Consider the following 20,875-nt stretch of genomic DNA (forward strand, 5'->3'; position numbering starts at 1 on the left):
ATCATAAAGAATTAGCAAAATAGAAGTTTAATTTTCCTTTCACTTTTTGACACCAAAAAGTAATTTCCATAAAATATATTTATATAACTAATTTCTTCAAGATTTTCCGATTTATTTGTTACGAAATTGAAAGTATTTCAAACGATTTATAAATAATAAATATAAGATATTATGGATTTATCATAGAAAATTCATATCGAGATGAAGTTTTTCAATAAGATCAAAAATCTGTTTTACAACGTCGATTTTTATTTTTTTCACTAATTTATTTTTTTCATGGATAAGGATACACTTGACACTTTGCTTTATGTCTTGAAGATATTCGGATTTATTCTAGCTGGTGAATCAGCTTTCCTCCTGATCATTTTCTTCCTTTTCCCGGAAAGATTTCTCAAAATAGGTTGGTGCAATGATTGTTGTGGTAAATTGATCGAAATTTTCTGCTGCAGGTATCCTGAAGATTACCCTGATAAAGTGTATCCATATCAAAATTATTGTGGAATTCTAGGCTGCATATGTGGATGTGGAATCATACCAGGAATCGTGCAATGCATTTGCGAAGAAAATCCTATCAATAAGGGTAACTGGTTTATGCATTTTTTATCAGCAGTTTCTCGAACATTATGCTGCTGTTGCAAACATCATCAATACAGGCGAAAACACGAAACAGTAGAAACAACACCATGCGATGTATGCTGTTTCAATTGTTTATGTTGCACTAATGACAGATATTATTGTTGTTGCGAGAATAATTACGGAGTTCCAGCCAGAGAATACGGCTGCTGCGATGCACCAATAGCTAGAAGCAATTGTAATAATTCATGCAAAAAATGCTGCAATTTCTGCTGCTGTACGAGTGGAAATTCAGCACATTTCAATAACACGGCCGCGGTGAGAAAAACTCTCACCTTAAGTTCTACTTTAAATATGGTGAAGAAACGGCCACATATTTCTGCTGCGCTGGTTGTACATTAGGTTGTTGTATGAGGAAATGCTGTCCATGTGGATGCTGATGTGGTGGTGGTGGTGGTGGCGGAGATGTAGTCCCAGTTGGAGGTTGCGGCGATTTGGATTGCTGTTGTTGTTGTTGCGATGGATGCAATTGCGATTGCGGTGGCGGTGATTGCGGCGAAGGTGCCGTGTATATTTTATTGATATTCGCATTGGTTTTACTCGCATTGTTTGTTGCTTTCTCGATATTTATTTTCGCATATGTTATTATCAACGTTATCACAGCAGATACACCTGAACAAGTTAAAATAGGAAATCAATGTTGTAATCGCGAGTTTGCGGGATATGTTAACGAAGCCCCTGTATGGAGAAGAGTAGAAGATGGTGATTACAGTTATGAATCAAGTGATGAACAGAAGAAGAAGCAGAGCACACCAAAGGATATTGAAGCACAATTCATAGAACAAACTCAAGCGATATTTTCGGGCTTATCCTACAATCAACAACAACAACAACAAGAAGTTCGTTATGATCCTACTCCATACCAACAAAACAATACTTCACAACAAATTTCTTATGTTGCTCCTCCTCAACCTCTCAAGATCAATACCAATATCAATATGCTCAGCCTGCACAAAGCCCTTACGAACAACAACAACCACAGCCAAACTCATACGATGCAAACCAACCTGTTCAAACCCCTTATGAACCACCTCAGACACAATCTGAACAAAATGCTCCTGAAGAAGCTCAGCCAGAGCCACAAAAAGTATCCAATGATGCAGAAAATCATGATACAGAACAAGTTGAAGCTCCTGAACAAAACGACCAACATCAATCCGAAGTAGTATATGTGGAAGGGTTGTGTGACTTTTTTTGTTACGTCTATATATAGATGAAGGTATATTTTCACATCTTCTATATATAGATGATATAAAATTTTTTCTTACGTTTTTTAAGTCATGAATTCGTAAGAAAGCGCGACATTATTAAATAAATTAGTAATAAATATTTATTTATAAACCATTAAAAAAATTAACATTAATTTTAAAATAATTTATTTTTTTATCTTTTATAAAAGAAGCTATATATAGATGATGTCAGATATTCCGCGATTAATTAAACATTGTTTAAATCCTGAATGGGTTAAACTTCTTACGAAAAATTAAAACTTAGTTATGTTTATTATTTTATTTTTTTATTTTGTATGAAATGAGTGTCAAGACTAACAACGTTAAAAAATTAGGATTCACAAACAGGGAAATAAAGGATATATTAGAGGAGGCGGGTTATGAGGTTGATAAATATTATTTAAGAAATTGTCAAAAATTCGCGGAGTTTTTAAATGAGTTTGATTATGATGGAAAAATGAATAAAGATGATGTTATAAATTTCTTATATCCCACATCTAAAAAAGAAGAAAAACCTAAAGAACCTGATGTTTTCCCTGAATATTATGAAGAACGAATTAAAGATGATGAATATTATAACGATGAGATTGAGAAATTGGAACAATTAAGAAATGAAATAGATGAAAGAATTAGTGAATTGAGAAATGTTGAGAATGAAGTAGAGGGTTTAATGAATATCCCAGCTTCAGAATCAGAAGTTCAAAAATCACATGAGGAAAGATATAAAAATTACTTTTTGGAATCTACTAAAAATTTATTAGATGGTGATATTGACGAAACACTTTCAGAAGAAGGTACTAAATTTATTCGTAAACATAAGTTACAATTTATTGATAATGAAGAATACCCCTGTATCCTACTTTCACCACCTTTAGATTCCGAAAAATTCAAAAAAGCTCTTAAAAACGTGACATATGCAACTAATACGATTAAGAAAGAAGATCATGATATTTACACAAATTATTATTTAAATAAATGCACAGGTGTTGATAAAGTTTTTGATTTATTAGATAAAATATCAAAAGAAACCATTGGAACCTATAAAATTTTGTGTGATTGTGGTTTCATTATTGAAGATACCAATAATGTTTCATATGAAAGAACAGCACCGAAGGAAGACGAAGTTGAAAGGTCTATACCATTCGTTATTAAGAACATAAAAGATATGAAAACGTATAAGCATTATATTTATTCATTTATTTCAGAAAAAATGGAAGCAACCCATAAAACATCATCTCATCATTTTATAGCTATTCATACATTCCTTTTCAAAGTTGTGAAATTAAATAAGACAGGAATTAGATTTAATGTATCAGGGTACGCATTCTTGAGTAAATTAAAATGTATTCGTCACGTCGCAGATGATAAAAATTTATGTGTTCTTAATTCATTTTATGGACTTTAGCCCTGAACTCTCTGAGTCTCGGACTTTAAAAAAAATAAACTTTATTTTTATTTATATTTTTTAATTTTTATTCTTACATAAATGAACAAAAATGGAACAGCTAAAATGAATGATAATCAAATAAGAGCCGAAGGTAGAAGGTTATTTAAACGCTTCTATAACATTCCTGATGGTGTTAATCCTAAAACTCGTAGAAGTTATTTAAATGAAGCCATAGATGCATATGAAGGATTTGACATTTCATCAGAAAGTGAGAGGTTAGCAAGAATGTTAAACGTTAATATTGATTTTTATTATTGTGACCCTCAACCAGAAGACGTAGACATTAACAAGGTAGACTTTCCATTAGTGGAATCAATAATGATAGATCCAGAATTTGAAACAGTAAATATTTTATTAACACAGAGTCCATGTGGAAAACTTCACGCTGACAGAATTACAGACGTTGAAGCACTCACAGGATATAAAGTTTGCCCCTTTTGCAAAGAAGAAGTATATTCTATCCGTGATGATCCAGAAAGGAAAAACCAAAGAAGATTTTTAAAACATTGTGAGAAATGTAAAGAAAATAATGGAAGATTAATTCAAGACGTTCAATTGCAAAACACACAACAACCATATACACCACATATCACGAAACAGAAGATATATCAGTGGTTATTAGCACATAATTTGCAGGAATATTATAAACCAACAAGATATTATATTACTTTTGACTTCGAAACATTAGAGACTAAAGAAGAACTTCAACTTTCTGAATGTGCAACTTTGAACGCTTACTTAAAACCATTTATGGTATCATCAACTGTCAAAATAAAGCCGCAAAGCGGCGAGGTCGTAGACCGTGATAAAACATTTACGAGGAATTTTTGCTTAACATCAAGTGATTCGTTCATCTCTGATTGGATTGAATTTTTATTTTCAACCTGTTCATTAGTTGCTAAATCAAATATTGAACAATATGAAGAATTAATGAATACATTAAATGAAAAACAGAAGGAAGCATTTAAAGAACTTCTAGATGAGGAATTCAATAAAGTGAATATCATAGGTTTTAATTCGGGAAAGTTTGATTTAAATTTAATTCTTCGTGATTTAAACACTGCAAAATGGAAAATAAAATCAATGCTGGGTTCATCTTCACAATTTAAGCAAATCATTGTAAAGAAAACAAACGTTCCATATGAATTGAGATTTATTGACATCAGAAATTATATAGTGGGTGGGACATTAGACCAATTCACTCAAGATTTCGGAAATAATAAAACACGTGTTAAATCCTTTTTCCCTTATCAATTCATCACATGGGAAAATTACGAAGAAGAATTATATAAAGAGGAACCATTCACGAAAGATTCATTTTATTCAGCATTAACCCAAGAAACTATATCAGATAGTGATTATCAAATATATCTCAATGATGCTAAAAATTTTAAGAATAGATTAGAATATTTTATTCATTATTGCAATAAAGATGTTGAAATTATGATTGACCCAATTGATAAAATTATTGAAGAAACATTTGTTTATAAAATTGACATGCTTCATAATCTTTCTTTATCATCGAATGCTTCAATGATTCGTTACGCTTTAGCATATAAAGACTTTAATCCTAATGAAAAATATCCTGAGGAAGAGATAGAATCAAGTTTTGAATTAACGAAAAAGTATTGGAAATATAAAATTGAATCATATAAGAAACAAGATGAAAAGGCGAAAAGAGATACTAAAAATAATGTTTCAATGGATGATTTTCAATACTATCACGATTTAATCCTTTCATCTAAATGCAAAATGTGTGGTAAAGCGTTTACATATGCAAATAAACCAACATTGGATAGAATCGATAATGAAAAACCACATACCAAAGAAAATTGTCAGTTAATGTGTTGTTATTGCAATGTCGTAAAATCAAATAAAGATGAAGATGTTCAACGTTTAAGAATCAATTTAAGAAATTATGCATTAAAAAATAATTTACCAATGACTTTAGATTCAGTTGAAGCTTATCACATTCTCCGTAATGGAATTACTGGTGGTCTATCAAATGTTCAACATCGTGTTAATCTTAAAGGAATCACGCACATTAATAAACTTTCATATAATCCAGAAACTAAAACTGTATTAAATGAGGACACCACCAACATTATGACTCATTTCGTTGGAGTTGACTTTAATTCATTATATCCTTCATCATTTTCATCTAATCCTCATGATTTCATTCAATATACTGACCATAAAATGTATATGCCGGGAAGATTGAATGGTGTTATCATTTGTGATACAGCAACAAAGAAAGCAAAAGCACTGGGAATTATTAGAAAGAAAAATACTTTATTCGTGGCTGAAGTAAAGGGTCACATTGATGAAAAATACATTAATGATTACATAAACTTTTTACCGATAATAAGAAACTTAGATATTATCACAGATGAAAAAACAATTGGCAGTTTTATGTATAATTACATGAAATCAAACAATCTACCGGTTGACCAGAAACAGAGGAAATTAACTCAGTTAGCATCAACATACAACCAATATCAACCATTTTCTTCTTATTATCTATGGTATCTAATAGACAGATTTCATTTTATCATTGATGACATTCAATCAATTTTAACATTTACTAAAAACACTTGTTTTAATGAATTTGCGAACAAATTTATGAACGAAAGACAAAAGGCTGAATTAGAAGGAAATAAAGGAAAAAGTTTATTTTGCAAGATTTCACTTAATGGATCATATGGTTACGATGCAATGAATACACAAAATTACGCAAAGACTAAAATAATGAATGCACAGAAGGCACGCGTTGCATGTATGTCAAATAAGTTTAAAAACATAAGAGAAATAGGAGAGGATACATATCAAGTGATGCTTAAAGATAGATTTTATAGATGTGAAACATGTTTACAAGAGGCATTCTTCACTTTAGATAACGCAAAATACTGGTATTTGGTTTTCATTTATGATTTTATGTATAAATGCATGGATGTTAATCGTTTTCATTTCATTGAAGGTGATACTGATTCATCTTATTGGGCAATTGCTGGCGACCCAAATCTTCCTAACACTCAAGCATTTCAAGCAATTGTAACCGATAAACAATTTTATGATAAAAACATTTTCAAATTCGCACCTTTTGATTTCTTCTGTTTTGATGAGAAATTTAAACCTAAATTAAAGAATAAAGCTGAAGAAAAAGCACATGAGAAGAAGTTATTGGGTTTAGCAATTGAGAAACAAGGTGATAACATGGTTGCTTTATGTCCTAAGTGTTATACATCATTCAACGGTTCAATTGATGGAAGTGATTTTAAAAAGATTGCACAAAAAATGAAAGGTGTTAGTTTACGACAAAATAAACAATTAACACCTAAAAATTATTTGGATATAATAAATGATAAAGTGATATTTGATGGTCAGAATATTAATTTACAACTTAAAAACAGGTTAATGACTCGCTTAACAATCGGTAAGACTGCATTAACAGGAGCACACACTAAGGCTGTATGTGGTGAAAATGGATGTTGTATGCCATTTATTTAATACAATTTAAAATTTTATTTTTAATGAAATGCCACAGAAGAGACAAAAGGAACCGTTAATAATGGTTTTGATTCTTGATCAAAGAGGTGGGCACCCTTAAAACACTTATTTTATTTTTATATAAATGGATAACGTACATTTAAAAAATTTAATTGATGATTTAATATTTAATCAAAATTTTCTTGATTATTATGATTTAAAAGCATATCTCCAAAAATATGATAACAATATAACGGGCGATGATATGGATTATTATTATCCATATTATAAAAATGAAATTTTGAAATATCATGATAAAATAATTTCTGAAATTAAAGACAAAATTAAAAATAATGAATATTCAAAGGGAAAAACTAAATCACAACTTAAACAGTTGAAAGATTTCAAAAATAAAGTATTAACAGAAGAAGATATTGATGAATTATATAAATTATATAATCCTGAGCCGCAAAAACCAAAGAAACAAAAACAAATGGTGCAAAACGCCCAGGTTCTTCAGACCATAAATGATGCACAAGCTTTAATTTATGATTCATTAGTTAAACCATATTCAGCCCGACTTTTAAATGAAGATCAACTTTTGGAATTCATCCTTCAACATAAACTCGAAGCGGGAAAGTATATCAAACCTTTATATACAGCATATTTAAAACAAATGAATAGAATACATCCAGAATTAATGAAGGAAGGAATGAAATCCAAAATCAAAGCAGATAAAATTAAACCACTTGCAACACCAAAACCTCCAACGACAGTACCTCCTCCTCCTTCAGTTAATCCTTCATCATTCACTTTATTATATCCATTTCAAACATTAAAGAAGCAAAAAGATTTTAAAAAGGATTTCAAGATATTAAATAAACCAATTGACCCAAAAATTCAACCATTAAAGGAAAAATTTAGTCGCCCTTCATTTGCTCCATATCCATATTCATACGAAATCGATCATCTGGAATCTTCAAAAGGAAACGTTACTTATTTATTTGCCATTAACATTAACACTAGATATTTATATTGCATTCCAGTGAAAGGGAAAACAGAACAGGAAACAAGAAGAGCTATACAATACTTACTAGATCATGAAAGAGTAGATAATATCAGGGGTGATGGTGATAAAGGATTTCAGGCAGCAATGGCTCATTATTTCCCACAAATTAATTTTTTCTTTTCATCCTCTCCATATACGTTTCATAATAAAATAGTTGATGCGGTAATGAGAACTCTTAGAGATGCGTTAGGGGTTAACGGTCAGATATACTGGGATGGAAATCATGACTCCATCATACAACAGTTAGTATATTATTATAATAATACATGGCATAGAACAATAAACATGAAACCGGTGGAAATGAAAAATGATATTTCAAAAGAATGGGAATATATTAGAAAGCAAATGGAAAGGTTGAATGATGTTAAACGTGAACAAATTAATTCGGGGCTCATGAATTTTAAACAAGGAAATAAAGTTTTAATTCATCTCGATTATGGAAAAACCGATAAATCAATGACAAAAAGAAGACGAAGATTTGACACAATAGCTGAATTTGTTAGATATATTAACGGTAATGTATTAGTTGAAGTTGACAATAAATTAATAGAAATTCCGATTTATTTTATTACTCCATTATATTTAAATAATATTTAATTTTTTTTATTTCGTAAGAAATGAGTGACAACAAAGCAGTCAAGAGTCCAGACGATGAATATAAAAAGAAACTAAACAGAATTAAATCAAAAATATGCTATTACAAAAAGAAGCCGCAATGCGGTGGGGTTGAAAACGATAAAGAGAGGAAAGAAATAATCGAAAAATTAGAAACTTACCGTTCAATCCTTAAACTGAGTGAAGCAAAAATAAAAGAATTTAATAGAATAAATAAATTGATTGGAAGAGATGAATTTAATAAAGATGAATTTTTAAACTCAATCCAAATTTAATTTTTATTCCTCTTCGACAACGTCTCTCTTTCCATCATTACTGCATAACCACATTTTCTCAGTTTTAGTGGTTTGTTATTTTTAGCAAGTTCTCGCATCATTTTTATCGTTTCCTCCCTTGTTATGATTCGTGGTAAATTTTGAGCTTGTGGGGTATCCATTTATGATAAAAATAAAAATTTGTTATCACTTATTTTATCGTTAATGGTTTTAGGTTATTCAATAATTAATTATTTTTGAAGAACTGAAGGTGTCACCACGTCACCATGTCACCAGGTTAATTATCTTCTCTGAAAAAATGAGACAACATGACATTTTGACAACATCACAGGAGGAAGGCAGTTATGAATTATTTTTGAAGAACTGAAGGTGTCACCACGTCACCATGTCACCAGGTTAATTATCTTCTCTGAAAAAATGAGACAACATGACATTTTGACAACATCACAGGAGGAAGGCAGTTATGAATTATTTTTGAAGAACTGAAGGTGTCACCATGTCACCAGGTTAATTATCTTCTCTGAAAAAATGAGACAACATGACATTTTGACAACATCACAGGAGGAAGGCAGTTATGAATTATTTTTGAAGAACTGAAGGTGTCACCACGTCACCATGTCACCAGGTTAATTATCTTCTCTGAAAAAATGAGACAACATGACATTTTGACAACATCACAGGAGGAAGGCAGTTATGAATTATTTTTGAAGAACTGAAGGTGTCACCACGTCACCATGTCACCAGGTTAATTATCTTCTCTGAAAAAATGAGACAACATGACATTTTGACAACATCACAGGAGGAAGGCAGTTATGAATTATTTTTGAAGAACTGAAGGTGTCACCACGTCACCATGTCACCAGGTTAATTATCTTCTCTGAAAAAATGAGACAACATGACATTTTGACAACATCACAGGAGGAAGGCAGTTATGAATTATTTTTGAAGAACTGAAGGTGTCACCACGTCACCATGTCACCAGGTTAATTATCTTCTCTGAAAAAAATGAGACAACATGACATTTTGACAACATCACAGGAGGAAGGTAGTTATGAATTATTTTTGAAGAACTGAAGGTGTCACCACGTCACCATGTCACCAGGTTAATTAACTTCTCTGAAAAAATGAGACAACATGACATTTTGACAACATCACAGGAGGAAGGCAGTTATGAATTATTTTTGAAGAACTGAAGGTGTCACCACGTCACCATGTCACCAGGTTAATTAACTTCTCTGAAAAAATGAGACAACATGACATTTTGACAACAATCCTGGAAATATGATGCAGTCCAAAAATAAAGTTAGTTTTAAAATTATAGGGTGTCCAAAGGTGCGTTTAGCACAGCGCTCTATATGAGACTATTAAAGGAGATATATGCTGATTATAAATATATAATAAAAAATATGAATATATGTATATGATGAGTATGTTGTATTTTGGCGCCATGCCGGGATATAAAATAAATTTTGAGACAAGAGGCGGTTTCGCGGGAAATTTTGGCGGGATTTTTTTCATTTTTTTAATGAATCATAAAGAAAACATCCTCGCTCTTGCAAAAAAATGCAAAGACTGTAAAAAAGTCTACGAGACATTGGTAAAATGCTTCGGTATGGATGCTCCTAGCTATTCCACTGTAACGTATCATGTTAGGATGTATCACTTCATGAACAAAAAGGCGCCCATCATAAAAATTGACAAAAAATCGCCGGATCAAACTAGAACAGTGAATGATATATTAAATGATTTGAATATTAAGGTAAGAGTTGAACAGAAGAACGAAGAAATAAAGACTATCATGAATGAAAACAAAGATGTAAACATTGACGATAAACTTGCCCAGAGCATAGTTGATGGCATTAGTGATTTTGAAGTACATAATGATGGTGGAAACATGAATTTAGAAAAAGAAGTTACATTATTCACACTGTTTCAAGCAATTAATTCGTTACCTAATCATTTAATTAATGAAGCATACGATAACGTTTATAATTTCTGCAATTTAACTGAAAATGCAAAAAGTAATTTTGAAAAAGCATGTAGTAGATATGCACATTTAATGACTTCTCCATTTGTTTTGGTGAAGATTCTAAAACTTTATCAAAAGGAATATTATGATGAATATGTTTTACCTTTATTACGTAAGCCAAAAATAACATTTGATATCAAACTTGATGACTCGTTTTTGATAACAGATATTAGACGCAGGGCTGAAAATCATCAGTATAAAAACAGTTCTGAAGTAATTGAGGATTTATCACGTGTAATCCGTTTTGTAGATTGTGGAAACAAATATTTCATTCAAAAGGACTATAATATCCACGACAAAATGAATCAAATATCATTCGTTCTTCAATCAAACATGAAAGAGTCACTCAAAATGATTAAATTATTTAAAGAAGAAGGTAAAACCATAACAGCATGGGACGTACTATTAAATCAATTGTCTTCATTAACCGTTAAGGGTGTTTGCTTTAAATCTGATTCCCCAGATGTTTCTCAACGTTTCAGGGTTATAAATACAACATTCTTGAAAAGCTTGATTACTCAAAAATTGAGATGTTTATGGATTTCATTAAAGAAGCCATTGTGATAATAACGATGAAGTGTATAAATACCTTCTCGGCTGGATTGCATCAATGATTCAACATCCTGGAATCAAGAATGAAACAGCAATTATTTTGAAAGGACTTCAGGGAACAGGTAAAAACAGATTCACAGACATTATTTCTGAACTTCTCGCTGGTTATTCATGTAAAAACATTACTGAAATAAGTGAGCTAACGGGTAATTTCAACTCAGTAGTTGAGAATAAAATGTTTCTTGTACTTAATGAACTCAAGAATGTAGGTGAAGACAGACTCGCAAACTTCAACGCTTTGAAATCAATTATAACGGATAATGAGATTAGAATTAATGAAAAGAATCAACCCAGAAGAACTGCTCAGAATGTTGCAAACTTCATTTTCGTAACTAATAACGTTTACCCTGTCAAAATTGAAGTTGGAGACAGAAGATACGTAGTTTTAAGAGTTAATGGTAAATTCAAGGGTCAATTTGATTATTTCAAGAATTTGATGGATTCATGCACAAAGGAATTTTATGATAACCTTTTAACATATTTTATCAATTACGACCTTTCATCATTTAATGTACGAATCATACCGATGACTGAAGCCAAACAAGATTTAATTGAATTATCATCAAATCCTTTAGATGTATGGATAAATACACATTATGATGAATTGTGTGCAGGTATGACGTGTGAAAATGCTTTATTCTGCAAACCATCAGACATGAAAGACAAGAATTTCCAAATGAGCATTAAGGATAAATGTGATAGGAAACAGAGAAGAATAGATGGTAAACAAACATGGTGTTATGTTTTGCAAGAAGAAATGAAAGGATTATATAAACAGGTTGAACCAAACGATAATGAGGATTCATTTACTGACGATGAAATACCTGTAAATGAGGCAGTATAAAGTATGTTTGGAATTTATTTTTGCCTTCCTCCTGTGATGTTGTCAAAATGTCATGTTGTCTCATTTTTTCAGAGAAGTTAATTAACCTGGTGACATGGTGACGTGGTGACACCTTCAGTTCTTCAAAAATAATTCATAACTGCCTTCCTCCTGTGATGTTGTCAAAATGTCATGTTGTCTCATTTTTTCAGAGAAGATAATTAACCTGGTGACATGGTGACGTGGTGACACCTTCAGTTCTTCAAAAATAATTCATAACTGCCTTCCTCCTGTGATGTTGTCAAAATGTCATGTTGTCTCATTTTTTCAGAGAAGATAATTAACCTGGTGACATGGTGACACCTTCAGTTCTTCAAAAATAATTCATAACTGCCTTCCTCCTGTGATGTTGTCAAAATGTCATGTTGTCTCATTTTTTCAGAGAAGATAATTAACCTGGTGACATGGTGACGTGGTGACACCTTCAGTTCTTCAAAAATAATTCATAACTGCCTTCCTCCTGTGATGTTGTCAAAATGTCATGTTGTCTCATTTTTTCAGAGAAGATAATTAACCTGGTGACATGGTGACGTGGTGACACCTTCAGTTCTTCAAAAATAATTCATAACTGCCTTCCTCCTGTGATGTTGTCAAAATGTCATGTTGTCTCATTTTTTCAGAGAAGATAATTAACCTGGTGACATGGTGACGTGGTGACACCTTCAGTTCTTCAAAAATAATTCATAACTGCCTTCCTCCTGTGATGTTGTCAAAATGTCATGTTGTCTCATTTTTTCAGAGAAGATAATTAACCTGGTGACATGGTGACGTGGTGACACCTTCAGTTCTTCAAAAATAATTCATAACTGCCTTCCTCCTGTGATGTTGTCAAAATGTCATGTTGTCTCATTTTTTCAGAGAAGATAATTAACCTGGTGACATGGTGACGTGGTGACACCTTCAGTTCTTCAAAAATAATTCATAACTGCCTTCCTCCTGTGATGTTGTCAAAATGTCATGTTGTCTCATTTTTTCAGAGAAGATAATTAACCTGGTGACATGGTGACGTGGTGACACCTTCAGTTCTTCAAAAATAATTAATTATTGAATAACCTAAAACATGAGACTTTGTCTCCGGACTCTTTCAGTCACTTAACGTAAACATTAACGTAAACATTTATTTCTGCAGTTCATCCATTACTTCATTACCTAATTAATTACAGACATAAAATATATTTAGTTCATTCATTGAACTCTATACCATGCGTAAACTGTCATGTAAGGTGGCATGTATTCTTTACTTTGTCCCGTTGTTTGTGTATATCCTGAAACGAAATGTGTATGGTTTCCTTCTCCCTGAGTGTCATCCCAGTAACAATTTATAGCAAACTTAACATCATCATTAACATCATATCCTCGACCTTTTGTCATTCCTGACCAATCCCAATATCTATGCTTATGCCAACCCGCTTGAGAGGTACTTAAATCTATGTAGTGACTGTGTGCAGGTAAATTTTCACCTGAAATCGTTTTACTTCCCCCTGTTTCCTTTGAAGAGTTTGCACAATACAAAAACCTGTCAACTATTTGTTCCCATGCACCAACACCAAACATTACTTGAGGACCTCTTGCTTCCATAGATGTATAAATAGAACCTACTGGGTTCATTAAATCAAACATATGAGATATTATAGGATTGTCTCTTTTGAACTTAAAATATAGTGTAACTATTTCAGGTTTCTTCTGGTTTGTGTCAGAATATTTTTTATAATATAATCTTATGTTTTCAGGGTAGGTAAAATCTTGACTATAATATTTATTTCTGTCATCTGTATAATAATATACTATTCTCGTTTTTTCTATTGCATTATATCTTTTATATCTATAATAATCTAAATATAATGTTAACTTTTGTTCATCTACATGTGGTGTTCTGACATCATCTCCATAGTCATAATAATATGGTGCTGGAGCTGGGTCAGGCAATGTCATATCTGCCATTTCATAAACTCTTAAATATTTCTTTTGTTCGTCTCCATATAAGTTTAAGTAACAGTTGTTGTCTAATGGAACTTTAACTTGTGTGCCATTATTCTTTATATAGCCTACATACATTTCATTGTTATTTTTCGGAATGAGTTTACACCGTGTACCATTTTTAAGGACTGTACAAACTGCCATCTAAAATATTTATTTTCTTCATTGACAGAAAAGTCACCAACAATAGTTTCAATATTTTTCGTTGTTCCTATCAAACTTTGGTATATTTCGTTAACATATTCCTTATCCACCTTCTTCTCTAACTCATCGTTAACATATTCCTTATCCGCTTTCTTCTCTAACTCATCGTTAACATAAGTTTTATCCGCTTTAAAGTCTAAACATCCTGAAACCCATCCTGTATCAGCTTTAGTTTTAAAAATCTTTGATGTCCATTCATGATACCATTCAACCTTTTCTTTAATTTCATTATCTTTTTCATCCACATATTCCTTATCTGCTTTCTTCATTATGTCATTTAGGAAACCTTTTATGAATTCCTCATTTAAATTAAATCTTCCAATCTTCAAAACTTTAGGAAATGCATTTAATGCGTAATATCTTTGTTCTTCTGGTGGAATTGATGTTATATCATCCGTTATACCTTTAATTTTTGAATTCATAAATAAAATTTCTTTTATATTTGATATCACTGCACCACCCTTGCAAACGAATTCGAAATGGTCATTTTTCAATACTATCTCCAAATCTCCATATTTCAACCTTTGCGTTTGTTCTGCCGTCTTTGAATTATATGCATATATGGCGTATGTAATGGTCTGAGGGACCTGGGTGCTTTGTGCCTTAAGTTGTTGTGGTTGCTGTTGTTTAATCATTTATTATGATTTAAAAATATTTAATCTGTTATCTCATCAGCTATTTTTTCTATTTGAAATTGCCATAATATTTCATTCATGAATTCTAAATCACAATCAAATAGGTCAGTTATTCTAAATTTAATATTTGATAAATCTTTTGAATGAAGAATAAATGAATTCCCGGATAATTGAAACGGATATGATAAAGAAAATGTGTTTAAGTTGATGGATAAAATGTTTTGTATTGATGGGTAAGAGTTAGGGTCTAATGTTTGATGTGAAAATCTCATTGGGGTATTAACTTTATCACATTTGATTAAAATGAAATTGGAACCAGTGTCAGAATACAAAACATCCCCAACATCTTTTTCAAAATTTAATATTCCCAACAATGAACGAAGATGAGGAGTAGAAAATTTAATTTTCAGCGGGAATTTAATAAGGTTATTTATTTCATCAAGTTCAAAAAGTTTATCGGGTTTTGATTTAAAATTTTCTTCATACCATACGATAAATGATTCATTTAAATAACTTAAAATCATGTTAATATCCCATTTCGCTATCACATTATTTATATACATATCATACGTTTTTTCAAGGTCATCTTTAATAAATGATATATAATCTGAAGGGTCTAAAAGAATGGGATTAAATTTACCACTCACAGAAACGAGAGTAACATTATAAATTCCGCTAACTGTTAAATTTAATTCACAGTTATTATTCGAAATAATATTGATAATTGACATTTTTATTACGATTAAAAATATGGTAAAGCGTTATTTTCCAGTGATAAATAAAACTAAAATAAGATTACCTCAAGAATTCATAAATTCAACGAATAAGAAATTCATTCATGTTATAAATTTTAGTGTTTTCAGAAAATACGAGTCAATGTCATATTCATCAACAGGTTATATTTCACTTCATTCAAATTTAGTTCAATCAAACCATATAATGACCATTTCATAAGATTTTCAGATGGTATTAAAAATGTAATTGATAGATTAAAATATGAACAGATTGACAATATCGAATTTTTGGAATTTTGGTTTAAATATCCCGATGGAAAAAAGATTGAAGTTAAAGATAAAGCTGATACTATAACAAAAACAATTACAATGACCGATCCAGATAGTGGGAACAAAAAGAAATAAAACAAACGATAGAAACTGGTGAAAGGTCAATTATTATTGATTATGATTCAAAGGATTATTATTCAATAATGTTAATGCTTGAATATTAAATAGCCTTAACAAAGAATTTTTCAAGTGATATTTTATATTCATCAACTATTTTATTATAAATATCATTATATGTTAAATGAAGTTCAGTTGTTGTTCCGTTCTTTGATATCTTAATTGTGCTAATATCCTTTATAGGATTTATTTTTGCAACTGTTCCGCAGCATGAAACCTCATCATCTATGAAAAATTGAATCTTAACGTCTGAATCTTGAACATCACAAAGAATGGCGATAATGTGAATTAATGATTCATAAGGTAAAATAATTAAACCGGATTGGTCAATTAAATTTATTATTGAATCATAATTATCAGTTATTATATCACGGTAAATTTTCATTAATTCAGAATTAATGTCTATTTTATATGGCGCATTGCGACTGGAATCGTAGATTCCTGGGTTCTCGATGTTTGATGAAAGAGGTGGGGGGTATGTTGGATAAGTGGGAATTTCAACAGGTTCTTTACCGGGTTCAGATAAAATGATTGGGTCTCCATTCTCATGGTTTTGCTCCTCCTCTTTCTTTGGTAAGTCACGAGTTAATAAATTTGGTTGAGTTGCTGACCTTGTTAATTCAGGACTAACATTAACTTTAACATTTTGAATAATTCGTGATTTATCATCATTTACGTTATAACCAACCGTAATCTCTGCTTTTGCGTTTGTGTTCTTTTGACTTGTGAAACGTCTTCTCATTTATAATTGAATAAAAAAAAGAAAAATATATTTAAAGTTTTATTTAGTTGTTACGGTAATATCCCAAGGTTCGTCCTTGTTTGCTTATACTTTCTTTGTAACTGCACCAATTATGTTATTGATAATGCTTTGAGTTTCTTCCAGTCTTATTTTATCATTTACAATATCTTTAATCATTTCATTACATGCATTCTTAAAACCATCTGATTTTTCTAATTTACGTCTATCACTTTCTTTAATTAAATCAAAGTTATAACCTTGTTGAGAATAAAGTGGTTTCTTTATCAATTCCTTGAACGCTTCTGAAAGTGAAGATGAAGAAATTCTTGCCACTTGAATTGGTTTAAATTCTGCTTTCATTGCTTCTTTCTGTTCATTGAACACTGGATCGAATAAAGCAACTTTAAAGAATTTCTTAGCTGGAATTTCAGGTCTCAAATTTGCATATTGACCATCAAACTGGTTAGAATATCGTGGTAATCCATCCGTCCCTCTTCAATAGCATTTAATTCTTCATTGAAATAAGAATATGGATTATAACGGTATGAATTAATTGGACCATTTTCACCTTCTCCAATGTATTGTTTAACAGCTTTCCATTTTCATCAAATTGCATAGGATAACGTTCATTATATGCTTTACGTTTAGGATAATCAGATATAGTCAATTTATAACCATTTATGACTTTAATATTACCTTGACCATCAGTAACGAAAACTTCATTTATACCATCAGGTTTTCCATTTGGACCTGTAATGTCTGCTTCGTGTGCTTCCCAATTTGGTCCATGACGTTTGGCATATGCTTGAGCTTCTGGTAATGTTAAAACGTTTCTCATTTGTTTAACATCTTTTTGAAGACCAGCAACAATATGAACTAATTCTTTCATTCCATCAGGAACTTTCATAGTTCTATTATATGCACCCTTTTTGTTTGTTCCTTGTTTTAATGGAACCTGTAGAAGATTTGCTATTTCTGTCATGTTTAATCATAAATAAAAAATAAAAATTAATTATAAAAAGTTAATCAAATTTAACACCTCCTTTATTTAAATCAACTATTATTTTTCCATGTTCACCTAATTGCTGATATTGTGTGTAAAGTTCATTAATGCTCATTGGTAAATTCACTTGATAAAGCATAACGTTCAACTGTTGACGACTAAACCCACTGAAAATGAAAAGGGTTGATAGATTTGATTTAATGTTTGTGCTTAATGCTTTGAAGTATTGAACAGCCATAAAGAATGAACACTGAATGTGTCGACATTGAGTTAATAATTGATTAAAATATGATTTCTCATTAGTTATTAGTTTTGATTTCACGGCATCATCTAGAAAAATGAGTGAATGCAAAAATTCTCTATCAAAATTTGAAATAGAAAGTGTTTCAAATAATTCATCCTGTTGTTTATCAATAATTTTATCCTCTAATCCTTGCTTCTTGATTGTATTATATAATTCTTTATACATTAAAAAGTTTTTTAAATAATCTTCTGCTTCTTCTTGTGATAAATAAATAATTGGAATTTTGATTAAATGCTTTAAAGATTCAAATGTATCATCTGAAGGTGAACCTGAACGGTTGATATAAATTAACACATGTGAATAGGGGGAAGTGTTAGCAATAATGATAATTTGTTTTAATATCGTTAATGTTTTACCTTTATTTTGTTTACCAATTGCTGCAGTGATTGAATTTAAGTAACATTCAGAATATGGAATTTTCATTAATTTTTCCTTAGATAGAGCATTTCTATTATCACTCAATGCTTCATTAATCATATCATCTACGTATGTATTATATACTCCCGCTAATTCTTCATAAGGGTGGATGAATTTAAATCCATTTAATCAAAAATAAATTTATAATTTTAAACATTTCTATTCATCAATATTTCATCATATGAACTTCTATACTGTGGTGGTGTACCTGTTGGATGATATTTCAAACCTTCGTCCGGTGTCCATGTCCAATATGTAGTCCTAGTAAACCAAACCTGAGGAGGATTTGTCACCTTTGAACAGTAAGTGTCATTTACACCCTGAATGATTGGATAAGCTTTCACTTGTACTGTAACTTGTGAATTGAAAGTTTCTAATCCATCAAAGAATATACCCGCTCCATCACGTTGAACTGGAATAGTGCATAAGAATGAAGTTTGGTCTTTCCATGTTCTAGCTAATGGCGTGCCATTATCATCATTCAGTGGTCTAGTTAATGAGTCCTCATATTCTTCTGTGCATTCATTCACTCCATCTAAATCAGAAGCTTGAAGCATACGTGTAAAGAATATGTCGCCCACTGTGGTCATCGCTTGATCAGGGAAGTTTCTGGAATCTATAGTGACCTGAAGACCTCGAAGCATTGGATTTTCTAAAACTGTTCTTTGCATTGCATTCTTCGGAAATGTTAACACAACATCTGTAACATTATGAAGAGCGTATGAGAAATCTGAGCTGATACCTTCAGGAGTGATGCAACCTCCATTTAGTGAACGAACGTCAATATGTTGAGCTGGAATCATGAATGGATCTTCCTTACTGAATAAACGTGGTATTGCTTTAACTGATTCTTCAATTAAACCGTATCCTGGTGTAATGCATTTATCCTCTAAAACTTCCATCTTTGTGCATGAAATAATAACGTTATCAACTGTTGCGTCAGCAGATGTAGCGGCTAAGCTTGTAATTAATTTGGCAGGAAGTCCGATTTGTTGGAATTTGCGATCATATTTATAAACATGATTCATAATCTTTTCATAATTTTCATCAGTTATCTTTTCATAAACGTAATTTTGTAAATCAGCAACTCTTAACGGGTCAACCTGACAAAATACTAAAGTATCCCTGAAAACATAATATTTAAGAATGATATCACCAAATGATTTAGGATAATCATCGAACGCCTGAAATGCTAACAAATCATTTACCGGAATAATCATATCAAAAGTGACATCAACTTCTTCATTTGCGTTCTTGAAAACTTCTGAAGGGTCAATATATTTACCACATACTGAGTTATCATATTTTTGAACATTATTATATAACGAATGAACAAACTTTTTAACTTTCCTTTCTGATTTTGGTTTATATGTTGCAAATGCGAAAGATTCACGGGCGCAATCCATTTGAAGATAACCGGCATCACCTCTTTCAGTTTCTACTTCTAATTGTTTAAAGCTTTGATTTGATGATTTGTAACCAACGAATAAACGTATGCATTTAAAAGCGGCATCGCATGTGAAAGCTTTATTTGAAACTAGAGTTGCTTTAACTTTGCGTTTAATATATGTGTCACCTAATTGATTCACATCATGAGCCGGATTTGTAATTCTTAAATGAGTTTGTTTATCATCAAAATATGGAGCATCAGAGTCATAGCATGAACTTTCAAGTTCTCTATAATATCTTCTACCGTCATTCTTTGCGAATATTTCATTTATCTTTTCGAATGAATGAAATACATTTCCATTAATCGGTTTAGTGTTTGGCACCAAATAGTTAGTCGTCATTTATTAATAAATAAAAAATCAAAATTAAAAGATGAAAATGAATTTTTAATTTTAATGAAATAATCAACTATGGCTGCAGGATTCTTTAAAAAATTATGGGATAAAGTAAAAAGAGGAGCGCATAAAGTTTGGGAAACAATGAAGAAAGGAGCAAATTGGATATTTAAGAATAAAGAAGCAATTAGTGACGTTGCTGAATCAATAACACCAAAAGCTGCCCCAATAAGAGAAGTATTAAATAAAGGAGAAAAAGTTTATCAAAGACTTCAACCGATACTAAGATAAAAATAATATTTATTTATTTTTCCACTATTTACCTCCTATTTTATTAAGTATTCCTTCAG

General features: G+C 31.1%; 10 protein-coding genes and 3 pseudogenes across 13 annotated transcripts, besides 2 other annotated features; 8 read left to right on the forward strand and 5 right to left on the reverse strand.

Annotated features, from left to right (window-relative positions):
* Positions 1-276: 276 nt before the first annotated feature.
* Positions 277-975, forward strand: TVAGG3_0444760 (uncharacterized protein; the record flags this gene model as incomplete). Its single annotated transcript, XM_001320688.1, has 1 exon — positions 277-975. The coding sequence occupies one exon, from the start codon at positions 277-279 to the stop codon at positions 973-975; it is 699 nt and encodes a 232-aa protein (XP_001320723.1).
* A 1,126-nt stretch (positions 976-2,101) lies between these two features.
* Positions 2,102-20,375: a mobile genetic element.
* On the forward strand, positions 2,164-3,267 carry TVAGG3_0444780 (uncharacterized protein; the record flags this gene model as incomplete). Its single annotated transcript, XM_051234351.1, has 1 exon — positions 2,164-3,267. The coding sequence occupies one exon, from the start codon at positions 2,164-2,166 to the stop codon at positions 3,265-3,267; it is 1,104 nt and encodes a 367-aa protein (XP_051104081.1).
* TVAGG3_0444790 (DNA/RNA polymerase superfamily) lies at positions 3,349-5,192 on the forward strand (the record flags this gene model as incomplete). Its single annotated transcript, XM_051234352.1, has 1 exon — positions 3,349-5,192. A coding segment is annotated over one exon (1,844 nt), but the record flags the coding sequence as incomplete, so codon positions are not given.
* TVAGG3_0444800 (DNA/RNA polymerases family) lies at positions 5,251-6,816 on the forward strand (the record flags this gene model as incomplete). The annotated part of the gene is made up of 1 exon (XM_051234353.1): positions 5,251-6,816. The coding sequence occupies one exon, from the start codon at positions 5,251-5,253 to the stop codon at positions 6,814-6,816; it is 1,566 nt and encodes a 521-aa protein (XP_051104083.1).
* TVAGG3_0444810 (integrase core domain containing protein family) lies at positions 6,941-8,461 on the forward strand (the record flags this gene model as incomplete). Its single annotated transcript, XM_051234354.1, has 1 exon — positions 6,941-8,461. The coding sequence occupies one exon, from the start codon at positions 6,941-6,943 to the stop codon at positions 8,459-8,461; it is 1,521 nt and encodes a 506-aa protein (XP_051104084.1).
* On the forward strand, positions 8,482-8,754 carry TVAGG3_0444820 (uncharacterized protein; the record flags this gene model as incomplete). Its single annotated transcript, XM_051234355.1, has 1 exon — positions 8,482-8,754. One exon carries the CDS (start codon positions 8,482-8,484, stop codon positions 8,752-8,754), a length of 273 nt encoding a protein of 90 aa, XP_051104085.1.
* Positions 10,073-10,472: a mobile genetic element.
* On the forward strand, positions 10,169-10,472 carry TVAGG3_0444840 (annotated as a pseudogene). The gene has a single exon. A coding segment is annotated over exon 1 (304 nt).
* On the forward strand, positions 11,320-12,239 carry TVAGG3_0444850 (annotated as a pseudogene). Its single transcript has one exon. A coding segment is annotated over exon 1 (920 nt).
* Positions 13,464-14,219, reverse strand: TVAGG3_0444860 (phage tail repeat-like family; the record flags this gene model as incomplete). The annotated part of the gene is made up of 1 exon (XM_051234356.1): positions 13,464-14,219. The coding sequence occupies one exon, from the start codon at positions 14,217-14,219 to the stop codon at positions 13,464-13,466; it is 756 nt and encodes a 251-aa protein (XP_051104086.1).
* Positions 14,324-15,094, reverse strand: TVAGG3_0444870 (uncharacterized protein; the record flags this gene model as incomplete). The annotated part of the gene is made up of 1 exon (XM_051234357.1): positions 14,324-15,094. The coding sequence occupies one exon, from the start codon at positions 15,092-15,094 to the stop codon at positions 14,324-14,326; it is 771 nt and encodes a 256-aa protein (XP_051104087.1).
* TVAGG3_0444880 (uncharacterized protein) lies at positions 16,319-17,017 on the reverse strand (the record flags this gene model as incomplete). The annotated part of the gene is made up of 1 exon (XM_001314615.2): positions 16,319-17,017. One exon carries the CDS (start codon positions 17,015-17,017, stop codon positions 16,319-16,321), a length of 699 nt encoding a protein of 232 aa, XP_001314645.2.
* On the reverse strand, positions 17,102-17,999 carry TVAGG3_0444890 (annotated as a pseudogene). The gene has a single exon. A coding segment is annotated over exon 1 (898 nt).
* TVAGG3_0444900 (uncharacterized protein) lies at positions 18,040-18,489 on the reverse strand (the record flags this gene model as incomplete). The annotated part of the gene is made up of 1 exon (XM_051234358.1): positions 18,040-18,489. One exon carries the CDS (start codon positions 18,487-18,489, stop codon positions 18,040-18,042), a length of 450 nt encoding a protein of 149 aa, XP_051104088.1.
* Positions 20,376-20,875: the final 500 nt, after the last annotated feature.

This window comes from Trichomonas vaginalis, chromosome V (assembly GCF_026262505.1).
Source record: "Trichomonas vaginalis G3 chromosome V, whole genome shotgun sequence".
NCBI lineage: Eukaryota > Parabasalia > Trichomonadida > Trichomonadidae > Trichomonas > Trichomonas vaginalis.